The sequence below is a fragment of the Pieris rapae genome, chromosome 16 (assembly GCF_905147795.1).
Source record: "Pieris rapae chromosome 16, ilPieRapa1.1, whole genome shotgun sequence".
NCBI lineage: Eukaryota > Metazoa > Arthropoda > Insecta > Lepidoptera > Pieridae > Pieris > Pieris rapae.
In genome coordinates, this window is record NC_059524.1 from 3,659,149 (window position 1) to 3,679,358 (window position 20,210).

General features: G+C 32.4%; 1 protein-coding gene across 1 annotated transcript in view; it reads right to left on the reverse strand.

Annotated features, from left to right (window-relative positions):
* Nucleotides 1–227: 227 nt before the first annotated feature.
* The window catches only part of LOC110998066 (hydrocephalus-inducing protein-like), a 63,854-nt gene continuing 43,871 nt past the window's right edge, over nucleotides 228–20,210 (reverse strand). Inside the window, exons 48-75 of the mRNA XM_045631768.1 lie at nucleotides 19,934–20,034; nucleotides 19,160–19,335; nucleotides 18,150–18,340; nucleotides 17,306–17,415; nucleotides 16,528–16,705; nucleotides 15,649–15,765; nucleotides 15,197–15,230; nucleotides 14,416–14,607; nucleotides 13,821–14,007; nucleotides 12,859–13,027; nucleotides 12,074–12,366; nucleotides 11,064–11,256; nucleotides 10,693–10,914; nucleotides 10,060–10,226; nucleotides 9,492–9,679; nucleotides 8,741–8,987; nucleotides 8,158–8,338; nucleotides 6,928–7,097; nucleotides 6,398–6,530; nucleotides 5,852–5,997; nucleotides 5,160–5,295; nucleotides 4,506–4,658; nucleotides 3,755–3,922; nucleotides 3,149–3,373; nucleotides 2,485–2,706; nucleotides 1,896–2,041; nucleotides 733–913; nucleotides 228–383 (exon numbers count right to left, since the gene is read on the reverse strand). Of these exons, the coding sequence (XP_045487724.1) occupies nucleotides 252–383; nucleotides 733–913; nucleotides 1,896–2,041; nucleotides 2,485–2,706; nucleotides 3,149–3,373; nucleotides 3,755–3,922; nucleotides 4,506–4,658; nucleotides 5,160–5,295; nucleotides 5,852–5,997; nucleotides 6,398–6,530; nucleotides 6,928–7,097; nucleotides 8,158–8,338; nucleotides 8,741–8,987; nucleotides 9,492–9,679; nucleotides 10,060–10,226; nucleotides 10,693–10,914; nucleotides 11,064–11,256; nucleotides 12,074–12,366; nucleotides 12,859–13,027; nucleotides 13,821–14,007; nucleotides 14,416–14,607; nucleotides 15,197–15,230; nucleotides 15,649–15,765; nucleotides 16,528–16,705; nucleotides 17,306–17,415; nucleotides 18,150–18,340; nucleotides 19,160–19,335; nucleotides 19,934–20,034 (4,758 nt within the window). The 3' untranslated portion in view covers nucleotides 228–251. The remainder of the gene's footprint in view (nucleotides 384–732; nucleotides 914–1,895; nucleotides 2,042–2,484; nucleotides 2,707–3,148; nucleotides 3,374–3,754; nucleotides 3,923–4,505; nucleotides 4,659–5,159; nucleotides 5,296–5,851; nucleotides 5,998–6,397; nucleotides 6,531–6,927; nucleotides 7,098–8,157; nucleotides 8,339–8,740; nucleotides 8,988–9,491; nucleotides 9,680–10,059; nucleotides 10,227–10,692; nucleotides 10,915–11,063; nucleotides 11,257–12,073; nucleotides 12,367–12,858; nucleotides 13,028–13,820; nucleotides 14,008–14,415; nucleotides 14,608–15,196; nucleotides 15,231–15,648; nucleotides 15,766–16,527; nucleotides 16,706–17,305; nucleotides 17,416–18,149; nucleotides 18,341–19,159; nucleotides 19,336–19,933; nucleotides 20,035–20,210) is intronic.

Consider the following 20,210-nt stretch of genomic DNA (forward strand, 5'->3'; position numbering starts at 1 on the left):
TGAGTTCAGATTTAACTTTAAAAGCGTAATATGCTTAATATTATAGTCGTTTAATTTTAATCTGTCGTCAAAATTATACCAATTGATTTTTATCTGTGGTATGTATAAGATTTCATTCGTATTATTTTGGCGGATATAACGGAGGGTGATGCGACTAAAAACTCTATCTTCTATTATTAATAATTCCCTGTGATACTGGAGTAAATAAAATACATTTGGTATGAAACTATATATTTAATAATATTATCAAATCACGGGACTCCTTGAAGGAAGAATGTCCACTGCACCTTCGGATCGGCTGGTTCGTACGTCTCTATGGTCAGACAACCGGTTGGGTACTCGCCAGAGACATTCTCATTCAAATATACAGGAAACTTTATATCCTGAAATGCGGGTATTAGAAAAGAAATGAGCTGAGAGAATATAATTTTGATGATATTTTGGAATTCTATCGAATTAGTAGCAACTGTTAAGATAGAAAAATTTAGTGGAATAAATAAAATAAAAAATATATTAAAACAAAAACAATATTGAAGTCTGGTAGAGTCAAATGTAAATGTAACGAGTTTGTTCTAATGATTTAAAAGGATAAGTGAATAGTTAATTTATATATGTATATATTAAAATTGTTTAATAAAATTTAGTACCAAATCCGTCCCTGGGTGGTTAAGATTAACTTTTAAGCACAATAGATGGCGTAATAAAATAAAATGTTTTTTTCTATATCCATACCTTCTTCGACTTTATAGGTTCATACAATGTTTTAACATAAAACTCTTCTCTATCGACATTTATTTTGAACATCCGAGTGTCTTGAAATACATTCTTGAATGAGATCATAGTGAATCCGCCAGCCTTAATCTCAAACGGGCCTTGAGGCTTAGGGGTAGTAGCGGTTCCTTTTATCTTAAACCTATTGTATTATATAAGAGAATTAATGTATCGAACTTAACATTTGAATTTTAAATTAAAAATTAAATATGGATATTTTAACATATAGGGTACCCCATAAGTTAACGTCTAGCCGACACAGGCGATTAAGCGGGCAATAGTCAAGTCCAGAAAAAAAAAACACGTATTTTTCAAAGTATTCACATAAAAAAATGCACTCGATGTTTTATTTTTCCGACCGTGTTGATAAAAACCAGTTTTATTTAGGCAAGTGACATAAAAAATGGCGCATTAAGTCCGAATTCCCAAGTAGTAATTATAATATTTTTTGTCAAAAGTATTATGATAATACAAAAAATTGAATCAAATTTTAAAAAATGTTCTATTTTAATCTGGCAATTTTTTATTAATTTTCCGTAGTTAGTGCCTACCTGCCACTCGACTTCGGCTTGATCTAAGAACTTAAAACAGCTTGGAATTGATTGACGGAACACCTGTATATTTTAATAACGTGCCTTGCGTCATAGATACCAATGTAGAAAACTTTGGTGTCACTGATTATAACCGCCGGATTATCATATCTACCGTGTCCTCCAACCCGGAACCATAACTATAGCAGCGTTATATGTATAAAGTCAAAAACTAAATTTGCATGAAAACTGTTATTTGACACGAACTGTCATTTTCATATAAATTAAGTTTTCGACTTTCTACACTACTGTTAAGACATCTTGTCTAAGGCCCCAGGACGTTTAATGAAAAAAGTCAGCAATATTATTTATGTAACAAATAACAAAATATAATGTCACCTATGGCCTGCTTCACAATGTATGGATAAAGTACCAAATAGCAAACATACATTATTCGGAAGATAAAAATTCCGAAGGAATTTCGCTCTACCTGACAGTGTAATGCAACAATAGTGTTTATCTTATTTGGAACTTATCTGGACATTGTGAAACAGGCACTTAGACTGTTAAAGTGAATATATTTAGTACACTAACACAAATTCCCCAGCGACGGCAGAATTGAAAGACACTTTACAATGTTGAACGCCCATCTCCGTTGGTTCGAAGATAGCGTTGAACTTTCCCTTCTCAAACGGAGACAATGTATACTCTCGCTCCAGCAATATTGATGGATGGGACACCTATAGTTACACAATGTAATTACTACAGAATATATTTATATGCCCGTGTCTCATCAAACAAGTACTCCATTGAAATATCCGTTGAATAAATAAACCTTTACTTCCAAAAATTTATCCGTAAACTTGTGTGACCGAAATGTTGCAAAAGTTTATAAATCATGAATTTAGCTAGTAATGGGTCTATGACTTAGTTGTTAGCGGATTTTAAATGTGGGTTGAATTCTCGGAGAAACAATATTTTTTAAAATATCTTCGATAAAATCATAAATGAAACGCCAAAATAAATCTGCCCATCTATTAATGTGTGATCGGAGTTAAACAAATTTTCTCCAAAACAGGCCAGTATTCTAAATGATATCACAAGTCTAATATGTTAAAGTACAAACATCTTTTTCTTATACAATTACTAAAGAAATAATAAATCTAGCTGGTTTATTACCCACCGTTGCAAAAAATTCAGTTTTCGCATCAGTTTTATTTTGTACCCTCAAACGCAATGGTATCGAAGTGCCTAATGGTGTTGAAAATTCCAAACACTTTTCTTTAGCAGGCAGACATTTTAACACGACGCCATAAATATATGAACCAACCAAATTGTTGCTAACTTCTAAAAAGTCCTCAGACTCTCCCACTACTAAAGGCGAGTACGTCATCAAAAGCACAGCCTACAAAATATATTATTAGCTTAGAAAAATGTTACATTATAGTTGTAGCTGCAAATTTTGAGGTTTCCAAGGACGAAAATGCTTGACGACCAAAAGTTTTCATAGGGCACTTTTTCAGAATAGATTTAACTTGCATTTTTTAAAAGATCGGCCACCCTTACTGATCCTTCGATAAGTGGAGGTGAAAGGTAAATGACACAGCTTTACGATGTTAAGAAAGGATATCACAATATAAATATTATTATTATTAACTTAACGTTAGGTCATTTGGCGACAATATTTAAAATTTCAGTTCCACCCGAAGCCAAGTCAATTCCGACTAACAAATTTATCTTTCTATGTAGAGTTCATTTCGTTGGGTTAATGTGAGACACAAAAAGCTTATCCTATTCTATCTATTCCTATCCATCCTATCTATTTCTATTAAATGTAAATTCCATACCGAAGAATTTTTGGGGACCATCAATTTGTCAGAGCAGTGTAGTTTATCAGATCGAATCTGAAACTCTGCGTCCGTGGACAGTGGGTTCTTCACCGAAATCTCCATTTGAACTGACTCCCGGGCGCGGCATACAAAAGTCAGTGTATCCACGATTTTACTAGGGTTTACGGTTACAATAATATTGTAGAATTGGTATTCGCGTGTCTTTACGTTGACGAAGATAACCTAAAAACAGTGCTCTTGTTTAATCTGTACGATAATATGAATATGAAACTTGATTAATCACGCTAATATTCCTGATAAAATTTTGAATTGGATAGTTTCTTTATAAAGCCTACCAATTCTTATAAGCCGGCAACACAATCGTCAGCCCCTTTGGCATTTAAACTTTCCATGTCCAAAAATAAGAGGTCTATAGGCTATATCAAAATTAACTAGAATGCATCGTTACAGACTATCGTTAAAGTTACATAATCATAAATCCGTGTTGAAAGAAGTCATTAAAATAATAAAGATAGACTGAAAAATTTGTTTTGTTTCAATTGAAAAAACGTGTAATTACTTTTCATTGTTTACAAAATATGCGGGTATTTTCAGAATGCTTACCTTAACCTGTATCTCGCACTCCTCGTAACAAACTATCGTCCACCGACACGTAGCGGCCGCTTCACCCCAGACTTTAATCGTATCGGGGTATTTAATTTCATAATGCCCTTCGAATTTGTCCGGTATTATTTTTACAATTTCCGTAGATACCAAGTACTCTTCTGGAAACTGTGAAAACAAAACTTCATTTATATTTAAAGAAAAACATTTTTTAACGGATTGAAGTTATGTATTTTTGTAAACTAAAATTATTTAAACATAATTTTAATTTTTTTATTTTTTCATTTATATTGATCGATTTATACGACGGGTTTTCAAAACGTAGTAAAATTCCAGATTATCTTTCCGATAGCTTTATCTTCAATCGACTCTGTATTAAATTCAATTAAACTGCAAGCATATAAGTACACAGTTGATGTACACAGTAGTACGGAAATTAAAAATGTTCCTTAGACCTTACTCCTACAAAGCTAATTTAAATATAATAGTTGTAACATATAATATGTTTATCTCAAAAACAAATTAAACAAAGATTTGTTAGTGAAAATAAAACTTATAATTAAATTACAAATGCTCGTTGCTAAGTAAGTTTACTCTCATACAAGTCTAGATTATATAATTTTATCTCAATTCTAAGTAACAAAACCAGTATCTTTATTACGCCGAGTATGGAGAATTTGACACACTGGAACTACTGGTACTTATTAGAACTACTCATAACATGATAATATAATATACATAATTAACATACCTCAGTAATGTTATAAACAAATAGTTCCTCAGTATGAAATTCTTTTGCAGACACTGTGATATTAATCGTTCCGTTTGGATTAGGGTGGGTTGCAGCGCCAATTAATGTCACAAAGAGAGCACTCTCACCCAGTGGTGAATATAAAACTTGACTCTGTTGACAATAACATCAACCTTTTTTATAAAGTAGGGCAGATGGGCAGGAGATTCACCTGTTGTGATGGCATAGACACATTGCCAGGAGGCACGAAAATGCGTTGCCGGCCTTTTAAGAATTGCTAAGCTCTTGAAAGGCCCTACGTCGAATTCGTTCGGAAAAACTTTTGTTGTGTTCCACATATAGTAGCGCGACAAATATTTCCTTCAAAACGCTCAGTTGTGGACTGTTGCATTCAGATGTGGAACGATGTAGGTCAAAGATTTGTTTTCTACATTGGTCAACGCCATATACATATGAAAATCTACTGATTTTCAGTCAGAACAGAAAACACTGAGTGAATAATGTAACAAATTATAGTTTTAATACTGCAATTACTAATTTAAAATCGATGCGCAAATAACCAGCAAACTTATTCAACTTTGCTCATAGCTAAATAATGATAATTAATCAAAATGGTGGTCAAAAAACAAGCTACTGAATTATAGAACATAAAACCTCATGTTTGCCAATGGATTTTGGTTTGAAGTACACAGGTATTTCGAAGGTGGAATTTGGTTCCACTTGAAACTCTTTCAATGTCTCAAATGGCCCGCCGGAGATCTCCGACAGAACTAGCCACATGTCGTCGGAACTAAATAAATTATGTCACATAAAATACATCTATGTTTCCTGGGACAAAGATATGTAATATGGTATAAATTTAAGCTAAATGGTTAAATGTCATTATGAGTTAAAATGATATGCTCATAAAATTCTGAAGAGAGTGTTTGCGTCTGGCTATACACTCGGGACGTAACCTTGAAGATTTAGGAAATCATTTAAAACTAAGAAAACTTGAGTCAGCAAAATGGTAATATCTAATATAATAGATAGAGACAAGTCTATTTTTATTTTATACCGATTTATCTACTCATGTATTGATTTAATATATAATATAATAAAAAAATATATATATAAATAATTTGCCAACTGCAAATGCAATAATTTTACTGAAACAAACATTGCATCACCCCAAGTATCTCGCTTGTTGAAAATTAAATGTGTAAAATTCTTAGAATATAATCACGCAAATTAAATTCTTGTAATTAAATTTTGTACATTAAAAAAAATCGAGTTAGCTAAATTAACGCTAACACGATATCGTAAATTATATTAGGAATATTAATAGTATTAGTATCTATACTTACGGATTAGTAACTATAACATATTCCGTTTGCACTTCTCTCACTGGACATTCTAGATATAAAGATTTGTTCTGAATGTTTCCTATATCCACACATGTTGCGTAAAGTGCTAATTCGAGAGGCGGATAGTTTTCAATATTGCAGCTGGCCTGTTATATTTTTAATCAGAATTATTTGTTTTACTATAAAGAGTTTTTACTCTTTAATTAAAAAATTTAATTTAATTTTCTTTATAAACAAATCATGGTAAATCGAGCGTTATGTTCATCACATTCATTCATGCCTTTTATTTTGAGTGGAAGAGATATAGAGTATGGTTTTGTAGTTTTATCCACAAGTAAGTAAAGAAAATATCTGGCCGATCCAAGGTCTGAAGATTCGAGTCAGAGTTTCGTACTTTATATTTGTAATGAAACAACACATCGATTTAAAAGATTTTGTAATATAAGAACCAAAGATTTCCAAATTAATAAAGAAAAGTAACTCTTCAATGTAGTGAGTTAAAAAAAAATAACTTTGGAGCTTGAAGTCGCCTTTCACCCAACTTACCCATACTTTGATAAAGGGATTATGTTTCACAGGACGAAATGTTATAGTGAATGTGACATTCGTGCGAGCTGCGACTGTTCCTTGGCTAGGCGAAATTTGAAACTCATCCGATTTAAGTGGCTGCCACCAAAACCTTTTGATTCAAAACAATCTAATATTAAACAATAAAAAATAATTCAGTAGCGCCAAGGAGTCTTTCCCACAGATTGAATGCTTCATTGATAGTCTTTGTTGTAGGAGATTGGGCGTTCTCTAACTGACGCATGTCATAGATTTAAGTGTCTATGGATATTCATGACAGCTTTGGCTTGTACGAGTGAGTACTTTTTTGACAATAATAATCGACCTTAGCGAAGCTAAGCTTCAGAATCTGGCGTCACCAACGAAGAATTACTATAGCTATGCATGATTGTTCATTGTAAAATATACAGATCCTAATGTAAAAATAAAACTTTAATTAGCTGTATTAATTAATTTCTGTTAATAAATTTTAAATAAAAATAAAATTGATTTCACTATCTTTTACTTACCTTGCACCGAAATCACCTTTATTCTGCAACATAACCTTAAGAATCTTGCAACCCCGTTTCCGCACTCGACCAAATTGTAGAGAATTTTGACTAAAGCATAGGCTCATGCCGGTTGCGCAACCACTCAAACGAACTAGCGGCCTCTCGAAGTGAAAAACTTTCATGTTCAACTAATAAAGTGATAACATTGTTATATATACTCATTATTTTAAAATTACTTATTATCAATAAAAGGTTATAATTGGCACAGAACAGATTAGTAAAGTTTGGAATATGTCACTTCCAACTACAGCGATAATTAAAACTCCTTGGTAATAAACTCGTAAAAGTAACTTTATACCAATACTACACTAACCTATCGCAATAAACTATTCTTCCAAAGTACCTACTGTTCGAAACAGTATTGTTCGAAATTCAGTGTTAAATTTAATTAATTAAGCATATAGCCCGTATGCGACTAGATATTTATAATTTTTCCATGTGCCTTCTACGAACACGAATTTTCGCCAATGTTTCGGGTTTTAGCTAACTACAATAATTTTATAGATGTTGACATTTTCCACATTACCAAAGGACTTTGATTTTATTTAGCAGTTGTAACAATTTCTTAAAAATATTTAGTTGTAGTTTGTTAAATTGTAGTTATTTTTTGACGTCTTATAATTCGATGGAGCCGGCTGCAAGCACGAAAAAACATGACGCTTGCGGTGTTAGATCGTTTATGCCGCATGCGACGTTACCTCTGTTCAATTTAAGGCTTGAAGTGCAAGCGAGAGCGCAGAACGAGCGACAAAGAAGCACAATCGGCTGCGTTCGATTGCGTTCGTTCGTTAAAAATCGACATAATTGTATTAAAGAGTACAAATGTGATTTGTATTTATTCCATCTCTATATATATCCATACAAAATACATCTCAAACAAATAAGATTTTCTTTTGAAAAATGCAACCATTCCATCAGTATTTTCTTATGACGTTGTCACGTTCAAGTATCGTCAGTAAACTGACTTTACAGACTACCGTTTTTTTAAATCTATTAATGTACTTAATTAAGATAATATGCTTTCTGTTTCGTATATTTTGTTTAATAATTTAATCGGTTTTGGCTTTGTATATTGTCCAAGTGTTTTTTTATTCATAATATACATATGTGTATTACTTATAAATAAATAAAAATGTTATTATAATATTACTATATAAGTATGAGATTCGATAAAATATCTAACGATACCTGTACGTTTAGTTTGCTAATCATTCCAATGGGTTTGAACTGAATTTTTATCGGTACTTTTCTGTGTGGCTTTATTGTACACTTGTTCGGTATAACTTTCAGAGAACTAAGCGCATTTTGTACATCCATATTTATTTGCTCGTGTATTTTTTCATCTTTGAATTGTTGCAACATTTTTCCTCTGTCAACCATAAGAAATTATATCTTTTTTATAATATAATAAATTGTTTCTTTATTATAGACGCTACCATTTGCGTTACACAACACACAACCCTTTATATATTTTATATTCTTTTAACTAGATCTAGAGTGATTTTTATGATGTTTCAAGCGTTGTTGCTTGTTAACGATACAAATTTAATGATGTTATAATTCTCTATTAGTTAATTCTGACATTTAGCAAATTCTTCATTAATCAAATCTGGCATTGAAATCCCGAAATGCGAGTGTTAGAGTAAGCGTTAATGTCATCGAGTGTGGATTTAGACGCAAAGAGACGAAAGGACTACTACTTTCGTTTCTTTGAAAAAAAAAATATTCTGTCAGTCTAGGAATAAAAAACAAGGAATTTAAAAAGTTTAACCTGGATAGTTCTCCCTCAGGATTAGGAGGTAAGACGGTACTTGGACTCAGACAAACGCTAGTCCCCTCTGACTTCGTATCATCATCAGTCACACCATAAATATCTTTAAAAATGAAACTGGCATCTATCGGCACTTTACTATGATTCATAACTTCAATCTGTCGTACGATTTTGTCTCCTACTTTCACCGCTCCTAGGTCAAAACTCTTCTGGCAACCCTCATACAGATCGTATAATAGAGGAACTCCTGAAACAGATATTTTAAATATTTCATTCCTTATAAGCGTCTATATACAATTTATTAAAAAAAATATGTATTAGTAAACTTTTTTTGTTTCGACAAAAATGTTACCTCAAATATTAACGTGGCTCTATCTTCGGTAAGTGGTACCACACTGAATGATAATTATTTCGGTTCATTTCCGATTTTTGAATTTGAAAAATCATTTCATTTCATCAATAAAAAAGAAGAATTTTATTCGGTTTATTAACCGAATTTAAAAGAAGAACGTATATATATTATCTGACCTGAATTTGATATTTGAATTTTGAATATGAAGATTTTATTGGGCTTATAAGCACGTATGCTATGCTTCTAATTATTCAGTGTACCTATGTTTATTCTTAAATGAACCGAAAACTATATATCATATCTAAATGATCTAAAATCTGTTTAGTAGCTTTAAAAGCATAAAAAAATGGAAATATTTGAAGTCGTTTTTTTATTGTGTATGTATTTTCTATATTGTACCTTCTCCTTTAATAGTGACGATTTCTTCGCACAAGGAGTTAACCCAAAAGTGCAGTTTGAACTCGTATAGTTTAACTTGCTTAGGTCGGAAAAATATCGATATTTTTATTCTTCGTCCAGGTTCTATGTGTGTCTCCTCATGATAGTATACAAAAAGCTCCGGTATGTTCGAGAAATTTAAATCTAAACTAAAACGTCAACAAAAAGCCTTTTTAACATTTAAAATATAAAACACGCAATATTCGCCGCGGCAAAACTTTAAAAACGTAATGCCTATTAACTTTGACACTTGTCTATATAAGTTCTTTTCCACAGAGTATAGTTAGTATTGTTTTGTAGTTTGTTTAAAGTTTTTATGATGTAGTTGTTTAAAGATTTGACGTTCACATAGTTTTCGATAGTGTACTTTCTAACAGTAGAGATACTGATATCAAATCTGGGTTAGCTCATTTAAAGATAACTTATTAATATGACAATTACTAAGAAGCTTATAGCCGTAGTAAGATATTGAAAAGAAACTTCTTAAAAGAGACTTTATTAAATGTATCTTATACTACATTATACTTACATTATAGGTGATGTGTCCTCGTTTTCAAATGCTATATTTTTTTTGTAAGTCGCATCCGGAGCGTTTACGATACACTTGCCAAAATCAAAGTCCATACATGAAAAATGGTATGTCGGTTTTGATATCTCCGCATGAAGCAATATACTGTATTCTGGACCATCCGAAATCTGTAAAAATATTAACTTTATTTCCTGCTTTGAGGTCATGTTTTTGGACAGCCATGTTCTATGGTGAGATTCAGAAACAAAATTTACGCGAACTAGGTCCACCATCCAGGTTGTATGTGAAAATCCTAACACATTTCTGACGTATCGGAGTCACACTTAGTGCTTTCGTTTCTGAATCGCGTTTGCTTATTTGTATTCTACTAGTTAGTGACCGTGCGTGCAACTCAATTTTTCAACTAACCCGGCTGAAAAATTTCTTAATCTTGCAGCAGCTTTTCTTACTATGTATGTTTATAAATTTTCTCAGTGTTATTTAATATTATAATATTTTTATTTATTTATGTACCCAAATAACAAACCAACACGATTTACAACCTATTAAAACTTAACAGCTTAATAAATATACAAGACTAAAGTTTAACACGAAAAATAATTTGCAAAGGAAATATTAAAGAATATAACTCACCGATAAGGTCATAGGAAAAGATTGCACCGGAACTTGTTTGAGCGTAAAGTACACCGTACAGTCGACTTCTCCTCCCGGCTTCACGTGCCCAGAGTGAGGCTCAACGCTCACTTGTAAATATTTCTTAACTGCACTGCAGGTGTACTGCCATTCGAAGAAAAATGTGGCGGAACCGTCGTTTTTTATTGTAAACGGTATAGTCCTTTGGTATGTTGATGCAGTCTGAAAATGTTCAGTACATATTATTCAGGATACATATCAAAATGGCAGATGTAAAATTAAAAAGGGTCCCATATAGAACAACATACTAAACAATAATGTAGGTATGCTGACTTACTGTGTTTATATCTGTTTACTATCATAATCTGTACCTGATCAAGATGAATATTCGTTATTGCATCAGAGTTCAAAACATGTTCATTCCCAATCAAATAATACAAAATTTTCGGTTTTATCGACTGGCTGAGTGCGTTGACACAAAGAGTTAGAACTTTCGTCAAATATTGGACATTGCAGAATATTTTAAACGACAGTGGTCCATCTTGTATAGGCGTGTACACAATTCTGTGAAATATTATAGCAAATTGGAAATATCTTTGTTAGCACGGTTTAAGGTGTAATAATGTAACTATTCATTAGCTGTAGAATATCATTCATTAATTTGCCAAGCGAGGTTTCAAATGACCAAGACAAAAGGAAATTTGGCCGCTAGAAACAAACATGGTAACAAATCATTGCAGAGGCAACAGAAGGTTTAATGACCTAGACTTAGGTCCTAGAGGGTAGTCAGAAGAGGATAAGTCAAGTTTGTTAGTGTACCATTATATTTCACTCTGTTTATTAGCAATATAATATAATTGCATAAATTATTGTTCTATAAATAAACAAGCATATAGATAGTCTTTTATTAACATAGGTTTTACACATGTAAAAAAAATCCGCATTGAAGATATGTACTATAAACTTATAATTATTTAACATAATTTTAAATTTAAAAAAAGCACGCGAAACGTCGGGAAAATTTAAAATTATGTTAAATAATTATAAGTTTATAGTAAAGAGCTTCAATCCAGAAAAAATTGTTTTCTTTAAAAGCATAAAGATATTTACTATATTCAAGCTAAAAGCGCGAGTTTTACGAGTTTTATATGTTACGGAAATGTGTTATCTACACTTCAATGTCAGTCGAAAACTAAATTTGTCTAAATTTTGTCGACACGAACAACTTTTTTATGGCAAGCATATTTTATGGGATCTTGACTAAGACCCCGTAGATCATAGGACAAACACATTTCTGCCTCTGTATAGTTCAGTAAGGTAATTCCGACAAAAATAAAATAATTGTATGAATCGCAAACAAAGGCGCCAATTAACTGCTAACCTGATTTCGGTCGCAGATCGAGCTCTCAAAACACCCATCTCCGGCTCAACTACAACTGGTGTTTTACCCGATTCATTGCAAAGTGAATTCCCTTTAAACTCATAGTTCAATGATTCATTTTCGTTGTTTTTCAAAACAACAACATTTTCCGAAGTAAATCCTACTAAAGAGTTACGTATCAATAATATAGTTGGGAGGAACAACACGTCTGGCTCTCTTACAATTCCAACCACGAGTAGGTTCATCACTATCGAATGAACTGGGATAAGAAACTTCCACTGTGACTCATAAATCTGTAATTGCATACAAAATATTATACAGCGGCCGTGGACTAAATATTGTCATGGCAACTGTAAGTAATTTACAAAGTTTTTGATCAAAATTCGACAATAGCAATACGTACAAAATTTAAATCTACTCTGAGATTGATGAACTTTTATAGTTCTTATGTATATATATATCTTTTATATATGTTCTCTGCTTACACATTTAAAGAACCTCGCCTGTATAACCTTGCCAGCCAAACTATTTAATCCTAAATTTAACTCCGAAACTTAAACGCTAACACATCTCCACAATTTATGATGAACAAAAGATAAGAAATGTTTGTGAAATCAAAAGATAAGAAAGCTTTTTCTCTCGGCCTACAACTTCTGTCTTCTTTGCCGATGGGTAGGGATGCCTACAGTTTCAGATTTAAAAGACGTGGTATAAGACGTGACGATCTTATATTCCAAAATAAACTTATTTTATTTTTTCTTGTACACTATGGGTTGGGTACTTACCCCTGGAGCAGTTGGTGCAAAAGTGAACTCAACTTCCGTAGATGTTCCACCATCTACAAAACCCTTAAGCTTATTGCAGTGTACAGGAACTAGCTCTGGCTTTTCCGAAATTACCATTTCAAATATAAATTCGTAGCCCTCATTCGAAGGATTAATAACATTGAAGGCTCTAAAAACGAAGATTTATTAGATTAAGTAAAAACAGTGGCGCTATAACTTTTTTAAGTCTGGGCTACATATTTCTGTATGAAACGTCATTAGCGTTTTTTATAATAAATAATGAGCCTTATGTGTCTGTCATACGCCGTCGACTACTTCGTACGAGTAACATTGGCCATAGACGGACTGAATGTTACAGTCGTGACTGCGTGCTGTAGAGCGGTCCTGTTGAAGTCGCACACGACAGCTACACCACCGCAACATGACTACAACACGACTGCAACACGACTGCGACACGACTGCAACACGACTGCAACACGACTGCAACATGACTACAACACGACCGCAACATGACTACAACACGACTGCAACACGACTGCAACACGACTGCAACACGACTGCAACATGACTACAACACGACCGCAACATGACTACAACACGACTGCAACACGACCGCAACACGACCGCAACATGATACTGATGCGAGTGCAGTTATGAGATGGATTTCGATGAAGAAATACTGCTTCTTGTACTACTATTACGCAAGGGTCGGCGTAGAGACTCCTTAGTATGTAGATTCGTCGAATACTACAATCAAGAGAACAGCATGGGATATTTCATACTTTAAATCCCTAGCTGAGAGAAGACACTAAAACGTTTTACAACTACTTTAGAATGTCCGTGGTTTCATTTGATAAAATAGTCTAGGTTGCCTGCTTTATCAGTCACAATCATCACTCTAACATCTTAAAAATAGAAATGTTTATTATACATTGTTCATTTAATTATTTAAACATTCATACTTTTTATAGCATCCGGATCCCAACACGTTGAACTCTAGCACAGTGACGTGCGGCGGAAGTGCGATGGCACCTTTCCGTTTTCCGGAAGTCAAATAATCACTCTCTTCAATATCCAAGTGCACATATGGGACCAACGATTTTGCTGATATTTTACAGGATATATTTTGGTCATATGGGTCCAAATTTTCTGTTACGATACAACATTATATAAAAATACTCCTCAAAAAGTTAAAGATAAATGTTTAAACCTAATAGATTACGAACATAGTTATAGGCACAAATAAAAACGCAGGCCACCCTTTTGACAGCAATATTAGTTGTTTAGCATAAATAGTACATAAGGTTAGTTTCAGCGGTGGAAAAACCTTGCGAAAAATCTTTCTAGTCGACCTTCACACCCACACTTATGTAAACTTCAGAAATACATTTTAGGTAAATTTCAAGTCAAATTTTGTTTACTTTATAATATCCTATGTATCAAATGACAGGTGTCAATATACTTGTAAACTGTCACTTTCATAAATTGACATCAGGTCACGTTCATTTTAGAGATGTTGGAATAATATTGACCAATAGGATAGTAGAAATCACGTACCAATAAAACTCTTTAGCCTCACTTTATATGAAAATGCATCTAGCGGCGCAAATGTTATTTTGAATGCACAACTCTGATTTGGTTTCAAGCATTGTTTAGGAGGTTGTATTGCAAACGGCAGGTCGACTTCAAACCACGTATCGACGCTCTCTCTGCTACTCTTTTCGCTAAATAATGTAATTTGACTTGCTTCTAAAATAAAAGCCAAAAATAACCTCCTTTGGTACATTAATATAAGTAAGTACTACTACTTAACTAATGTTTAACTACCAAGGCGCACAGCTATATAATAAATTACCCACAAATATAAAAAAATATTACTTCTTTTAATTCATAAAAGCTAATGTTACACAAAACTACTTTTAAATTCATTTCTTATAATTACGTTTAATTAAAATGTCATTGGTTACTTTTAAGTTTATTGTGATAATTTTAAGAACGATGATAATCTTTTGTATTATTCTCATATAAGTGATTTTTTTCTATTCTTGATAAAGTCTTTAAACCTAAACCTGACTAATTAACGATTTCTTAACAAAGCGAATGGCACAAACTGTTTGCATGTACCTACATAATAGTTTTAAAAGGTTATGGCAGTAATATAGCTTAAAAATGAGCTTTCGTTTGAATCTATGTTAAACTTTTTAAAATCATTATCAAATAAGTTAAGTATTCACTAAACGTATACAGCTGTTATTACTTATAAATAACAAAGCCAATTGGCATTCTTTTTATATCTAAATATTATGTTGCGATTTGTGTAAAAGTACTTAATATTTACCGACTATATCCTTTTCGTCATTCTGACTGGGTTTCTGAAATATAAAGTTACAACAGAAAAAAACATTTGAAACGTATTATCAGATATTGTTACTATGACAAAGCGATCCATATCATTTTTAGACCTGCTTTCAATTAATATTCATTACGGGATTCAACAAACTTTTGATTACTGTATGCTGTATCAATTTCTTATTATAAGAAAATACAGTTCTAGCTAATATATAATATACCTAATATAATAGCCTTTTTTCGGGCATTATTATTATTATAAAAAAAATTGTACATTGTTCTTTTCTTCCACTTTTGCGTGTCCGCTAGCTAATAAAGAAACAATTATATAGACGATGCGTATGTAAATTTTTGTACTTTTAACTATAATAATTTGATTTAATTCTATGAAACAAATATTTTAACAGCCAAAGTATAATAATATATCACAATTATATTTACCACTGCAGTTTTTACTTTATCAATCCTTGACGGAAATTCGTCGTCAATAACAAAGTTCCACAATATCTTCATTGGTACTTTGCTTGTGTTACGCACTTTGAAATTAACTGTTCTTGTCTAGAAAATATTAAACAATATGAACTAAGTACGTTGTTTATTTGTCTCAGTGGTGTGTACAACTGAGGTCCCAGGTTCTCATACCGAGTAAACCTCACAACCTAAACGTTATCTTATAGAAAAATATGAACAAATATGTAAGTACCTATGAGCTAACTATTAGTGAGTTGTACACCATATTAGCTATAATGACTATATTATAAAACAAATTGTACGCCATTTCGAGATTGTTAAGTCAAGACGCATGACATATATTTTATTAAAATATGGGGTACAGCTTGCAAATTCAATTTCTAACATACAAACACTACAAAATAAATTAAGCACTTACTTAGATACATTTTTTTTACATGCTCATAAAATATACCAAGAAACCAAAATTATGACGATTAATATGTTTATAGCACTGGAATATTTAATTTAAAAAATAACTCTTATTATCTTAATAACAAATAAAAACTTGTTTATTACAAATTCTGTTCTAGTTGGCTGAACCCAGGATGTGTGCAATGTTGCAATCTAAAACAGCGCAAGCGACGCGCTGGAGTCAGTCTGGCCGTATCGGCGCAAATTTATATATTGTTACAAAATTTTTAATAATGTTTAAGATTCATATTTTATGATTTAGTGATTACATTAGCATTTATGCCTATATTAGACATTGAAGACGATATTAGCAGCATAAGTCTAGCAATAAAGAGAAAAGATCCACGGAAAACCATCACGAGCAACAAACTATACTTGATCAGCTTAATACTTTACTTGATATATAAAGGTATCGTTCATATTTAACTCCTCCTTCAAATCACAACTGTATTTAGTATACTCGGCCGTCGCAGAATAAACCACAACCATTTGTATTATATCCAACGCGTTTTCAGGCGATATGTGAAACTGCTCGTCGATTACCGCTTGATATCTTTCGTTGACACCTACATATCTGTAGAATGTGTGCCTGATTAATTACAATTTTTATACATACTTTGACTTTGCTTTGGCTGGATTCTTAATAATATGCATTACATCCTCATGAATCACTAAACACTAACACTAATCACTGTCAAAAGGGTGGTCTGCGTTTTTATTTGTGCCTATAACTATGTTTAAGTATTTATCTTCAACTTCCTCATGAATCACTTCTGAATAATCCCAAATGAAAATCAGTGTCGTAGTTTTGAGTTTATTATGAATGTGGCGGAGGGTTGGAGGATTATTTTTACTTAGGTAACACTGAAAATGATTAGAAAATGAAAAACGGCTTAATGTATATTTTCGGCGAAAATTTTCTCGCGTTAGGTTCATTTTCACGTGTAACAAGAGTTTTAGATTTGTCGCCAATTCACAATAACAAATGAATGCAATATATTTTTTACATTAGGTTACCAATGAGTTCTAAAATTAAAATTCAAAAAAGTTTTCATTAGCAATTATTCTAACTGGCCAGTTCTAAACATTTTCAGTGTTACCCACATATAAAAATGGCGTCGCTGCAAACAGAGATTTATTCTTTTTATTTCACTATCACCGTTAATAAACTCACTCATCATGATCAAAAGCAGTCACAGTCTGTCTATTATCCCAAGTTGATCCTTTTATATCCATTGTTAACGAATCGTCAATAACTCCCATCAACGTAACGTATAAGAATTCCTGAAAATAGTATATCATAATCATGATAAAATTAAAGATTTGTCATCCGTGCTCTTAACTATACTTGCAATATGCACTTAATACTGAAATAATAACATACATTAAGAAAAATCTTGAGTTTGATTTACCCTTAGTACCCAAGTAGAAATCTAGTTATTAGATAAACATATAAAAAATGGCCAAGAAAAGGTAAATTCATCATTTTCCAAGCAGAATACGAAATTCCACCCGTATCACCTAGATATCCGGCGTTCCACAAGTGAGCGAATTTTAACGCAGTTTGTGCCGTGTTTCAGATCCAATTCAACTTAGGTTTCTTCAAAAAAAATAGGTAAAAAAACTTTTTAAGTTAAACGGTTTTATGTATAAAACCGTCCCATATTGATGGGATTAATAAAATATAAATTATCCGCCATTTTGTAGCGGCGGCCATCTTGAATTTATAATGATAATGAATAAACATTATTGTCACCAAAATCCAAAGTGTATACAAAATTTCAGATTAATCGGTTGACCGGAAGAGGGTGAAATTTGAATTACTAAATTTGACCCAAGAAAAAAGAATAAAACAAACGGGGTAAGCTAAATAAAACCGTTTAAAAAAGAGCGTACCCATTCTTAAAAGTCCGCCAACGCACTTGCAACCCCTCCTAGCAATATCCATGTGCGTCTGTATCAGTTCGTGTTATAGAGCTGGCAATACTTGAACTAGGAAGTTTCTGCACTTTACATACCTTTTTCAATACAATTGGCTTGGGAGAGAAGAAAATTATTTCCAAGTCTTTTTCTTCGCCTGGTGATATGTAGCCAACGGAAGGTTTGACCACAACCAATTCAGACTCTTCCCAACTGAACCTGTATAGTTTCTCCGAATTGTTCACCATTATAACTGTCCGTTTCTTAATCGCAAATAATTCACAGCCCTCTGAAATTAATAATTTAAAGGGTTTCTTGATTATCTTATTGGGTGATGTCTCTTTATGAGGTAGGAGGAGAATGGGAGGAAATTTTGGAGCTTCTGTATTGGCAATTAACATTCAAAGTCCAGTATCATTCTGTGCCAATCAATTTAAAACAAATTAATTTTATCGGAAATCAATACCTTTTCGTAATTAACTTTAATTTATGTTTGTAAACTAAATTGTGTGATTGAAAGTATTAAAATAAGTAATATATGAGATATTTCTATTTTTGTTTTTATATTAAACTACATGACCCGAATTTCGTATAATCTCTATACATTTGTGTCAAAACTTAATACAACATTTTTAAAAGATAGTAAAGTTAACCTCATACTACAGCCATGAAACACACATTTTTGAAGGCAGCTAAAAATATATGGTAAGCAAGTGACATTTCTTTATTTATAAAAAGACATAGGAACACACAATATGAATAGATGTAATTGGGAAATCCAAATGTTCTTTTTAGTATTTTTGTCTACTTATTATTTATGTTTCCTCATGATTTAAACCTTCTCTGGACTTCAACAAATAATTCAAGACTAAAATTAGCCAAATCTAATGCAGCAAACAGCAATTCCTTTATACATAATACAAAATTAATAAAATAAATAAATTAAAACTTCGTTCCGGTAAGACAATTCAACAGTTTATAAGAAGTAATCTTGACCCTCATTGCACTCGTATGTTAAATACATGAGGATAAACGGTTGTTAAAAATTTAAAAAAAAGTCTCACAGCTTACTCGAGTAATGATGTATTTCAAACATTCGTAAACTTACCAAAATCCAGTAAATATTTTTGCAATGAATGCTCAATACTGCTCGTGGTATCACTATGCTTCACCGATGCTTGCGATATTCTTTTACTTTTCTTTATCTCCATTTTTGACTTTTTGGGAACAGCCGCGCTCTTGCTTTTCTTTCGAGTGTCTGAGGTAGATGCAGTCGACATAGTACTAAAATAAAAATGATTAAGGTAGTATTTTATAACAAATAATTTGTATAATAGTTTTGGACTATATGTGCAATGTGCATGTATATATAGCGGTGTTGGCCTAGCTTCACTTGACGACTTGGCGATAAAAAAGAGTGGCAGAGAGTTAATTGCCAGTTCCTCTCTTCCGTTCTACGCCCTTGATTTGAGAACTGGCAGTAAATGTAAAATTAGATTCATTTATTGTATATTTCTCTTTTTTGACGTTCATAAGTGTACATCATGTTACCTATATGAATAAATTATTTTTGACTTTGACTTGTGACTTTCAGCGTGCGGCCAACACTTCTATATATCCTATATCCGTAGATCGGAGGTCGTAGGTTCGATCATCAGGTATGTACCAAAGGAATTTATATGTGCGCATTTAACACTTGCACGTAAGGTGAAAGATAATGAGAAAACCAGACCTAGAAACTCAAGGGTGTGTGTCAGGGACAGAAGCCTATAAAAAAATCAAGTGAACAAACTTAAGTTTCAACGAGTGAATTGTCAATTCGTTTAGCTCTCAATAACATCCAATATTAATGTTCGTATGTCGGATTAAAAATAATAATTACCCATCAGCAGACTTGAAAGCATCGAGGTCCAACTCCATGGAAAGCATCTCAAGACCCACTATTATTACATCTTCCATAAATGCTTCAGCTTCGCATAATACCTTAAATTTTTTATTAACTTCTTTAGAATCGATGTGATTTCAAATTTTGAATTCCGATTTTGCACCAACGTTATAAATTAATAAAATGTTTTTATCTAATATATAAAATTCTTGTGTCACGGGGTTAGTAACCGAACTCCTCCGAAACGGCTCGACCGATTCTCATGAAATTTTGT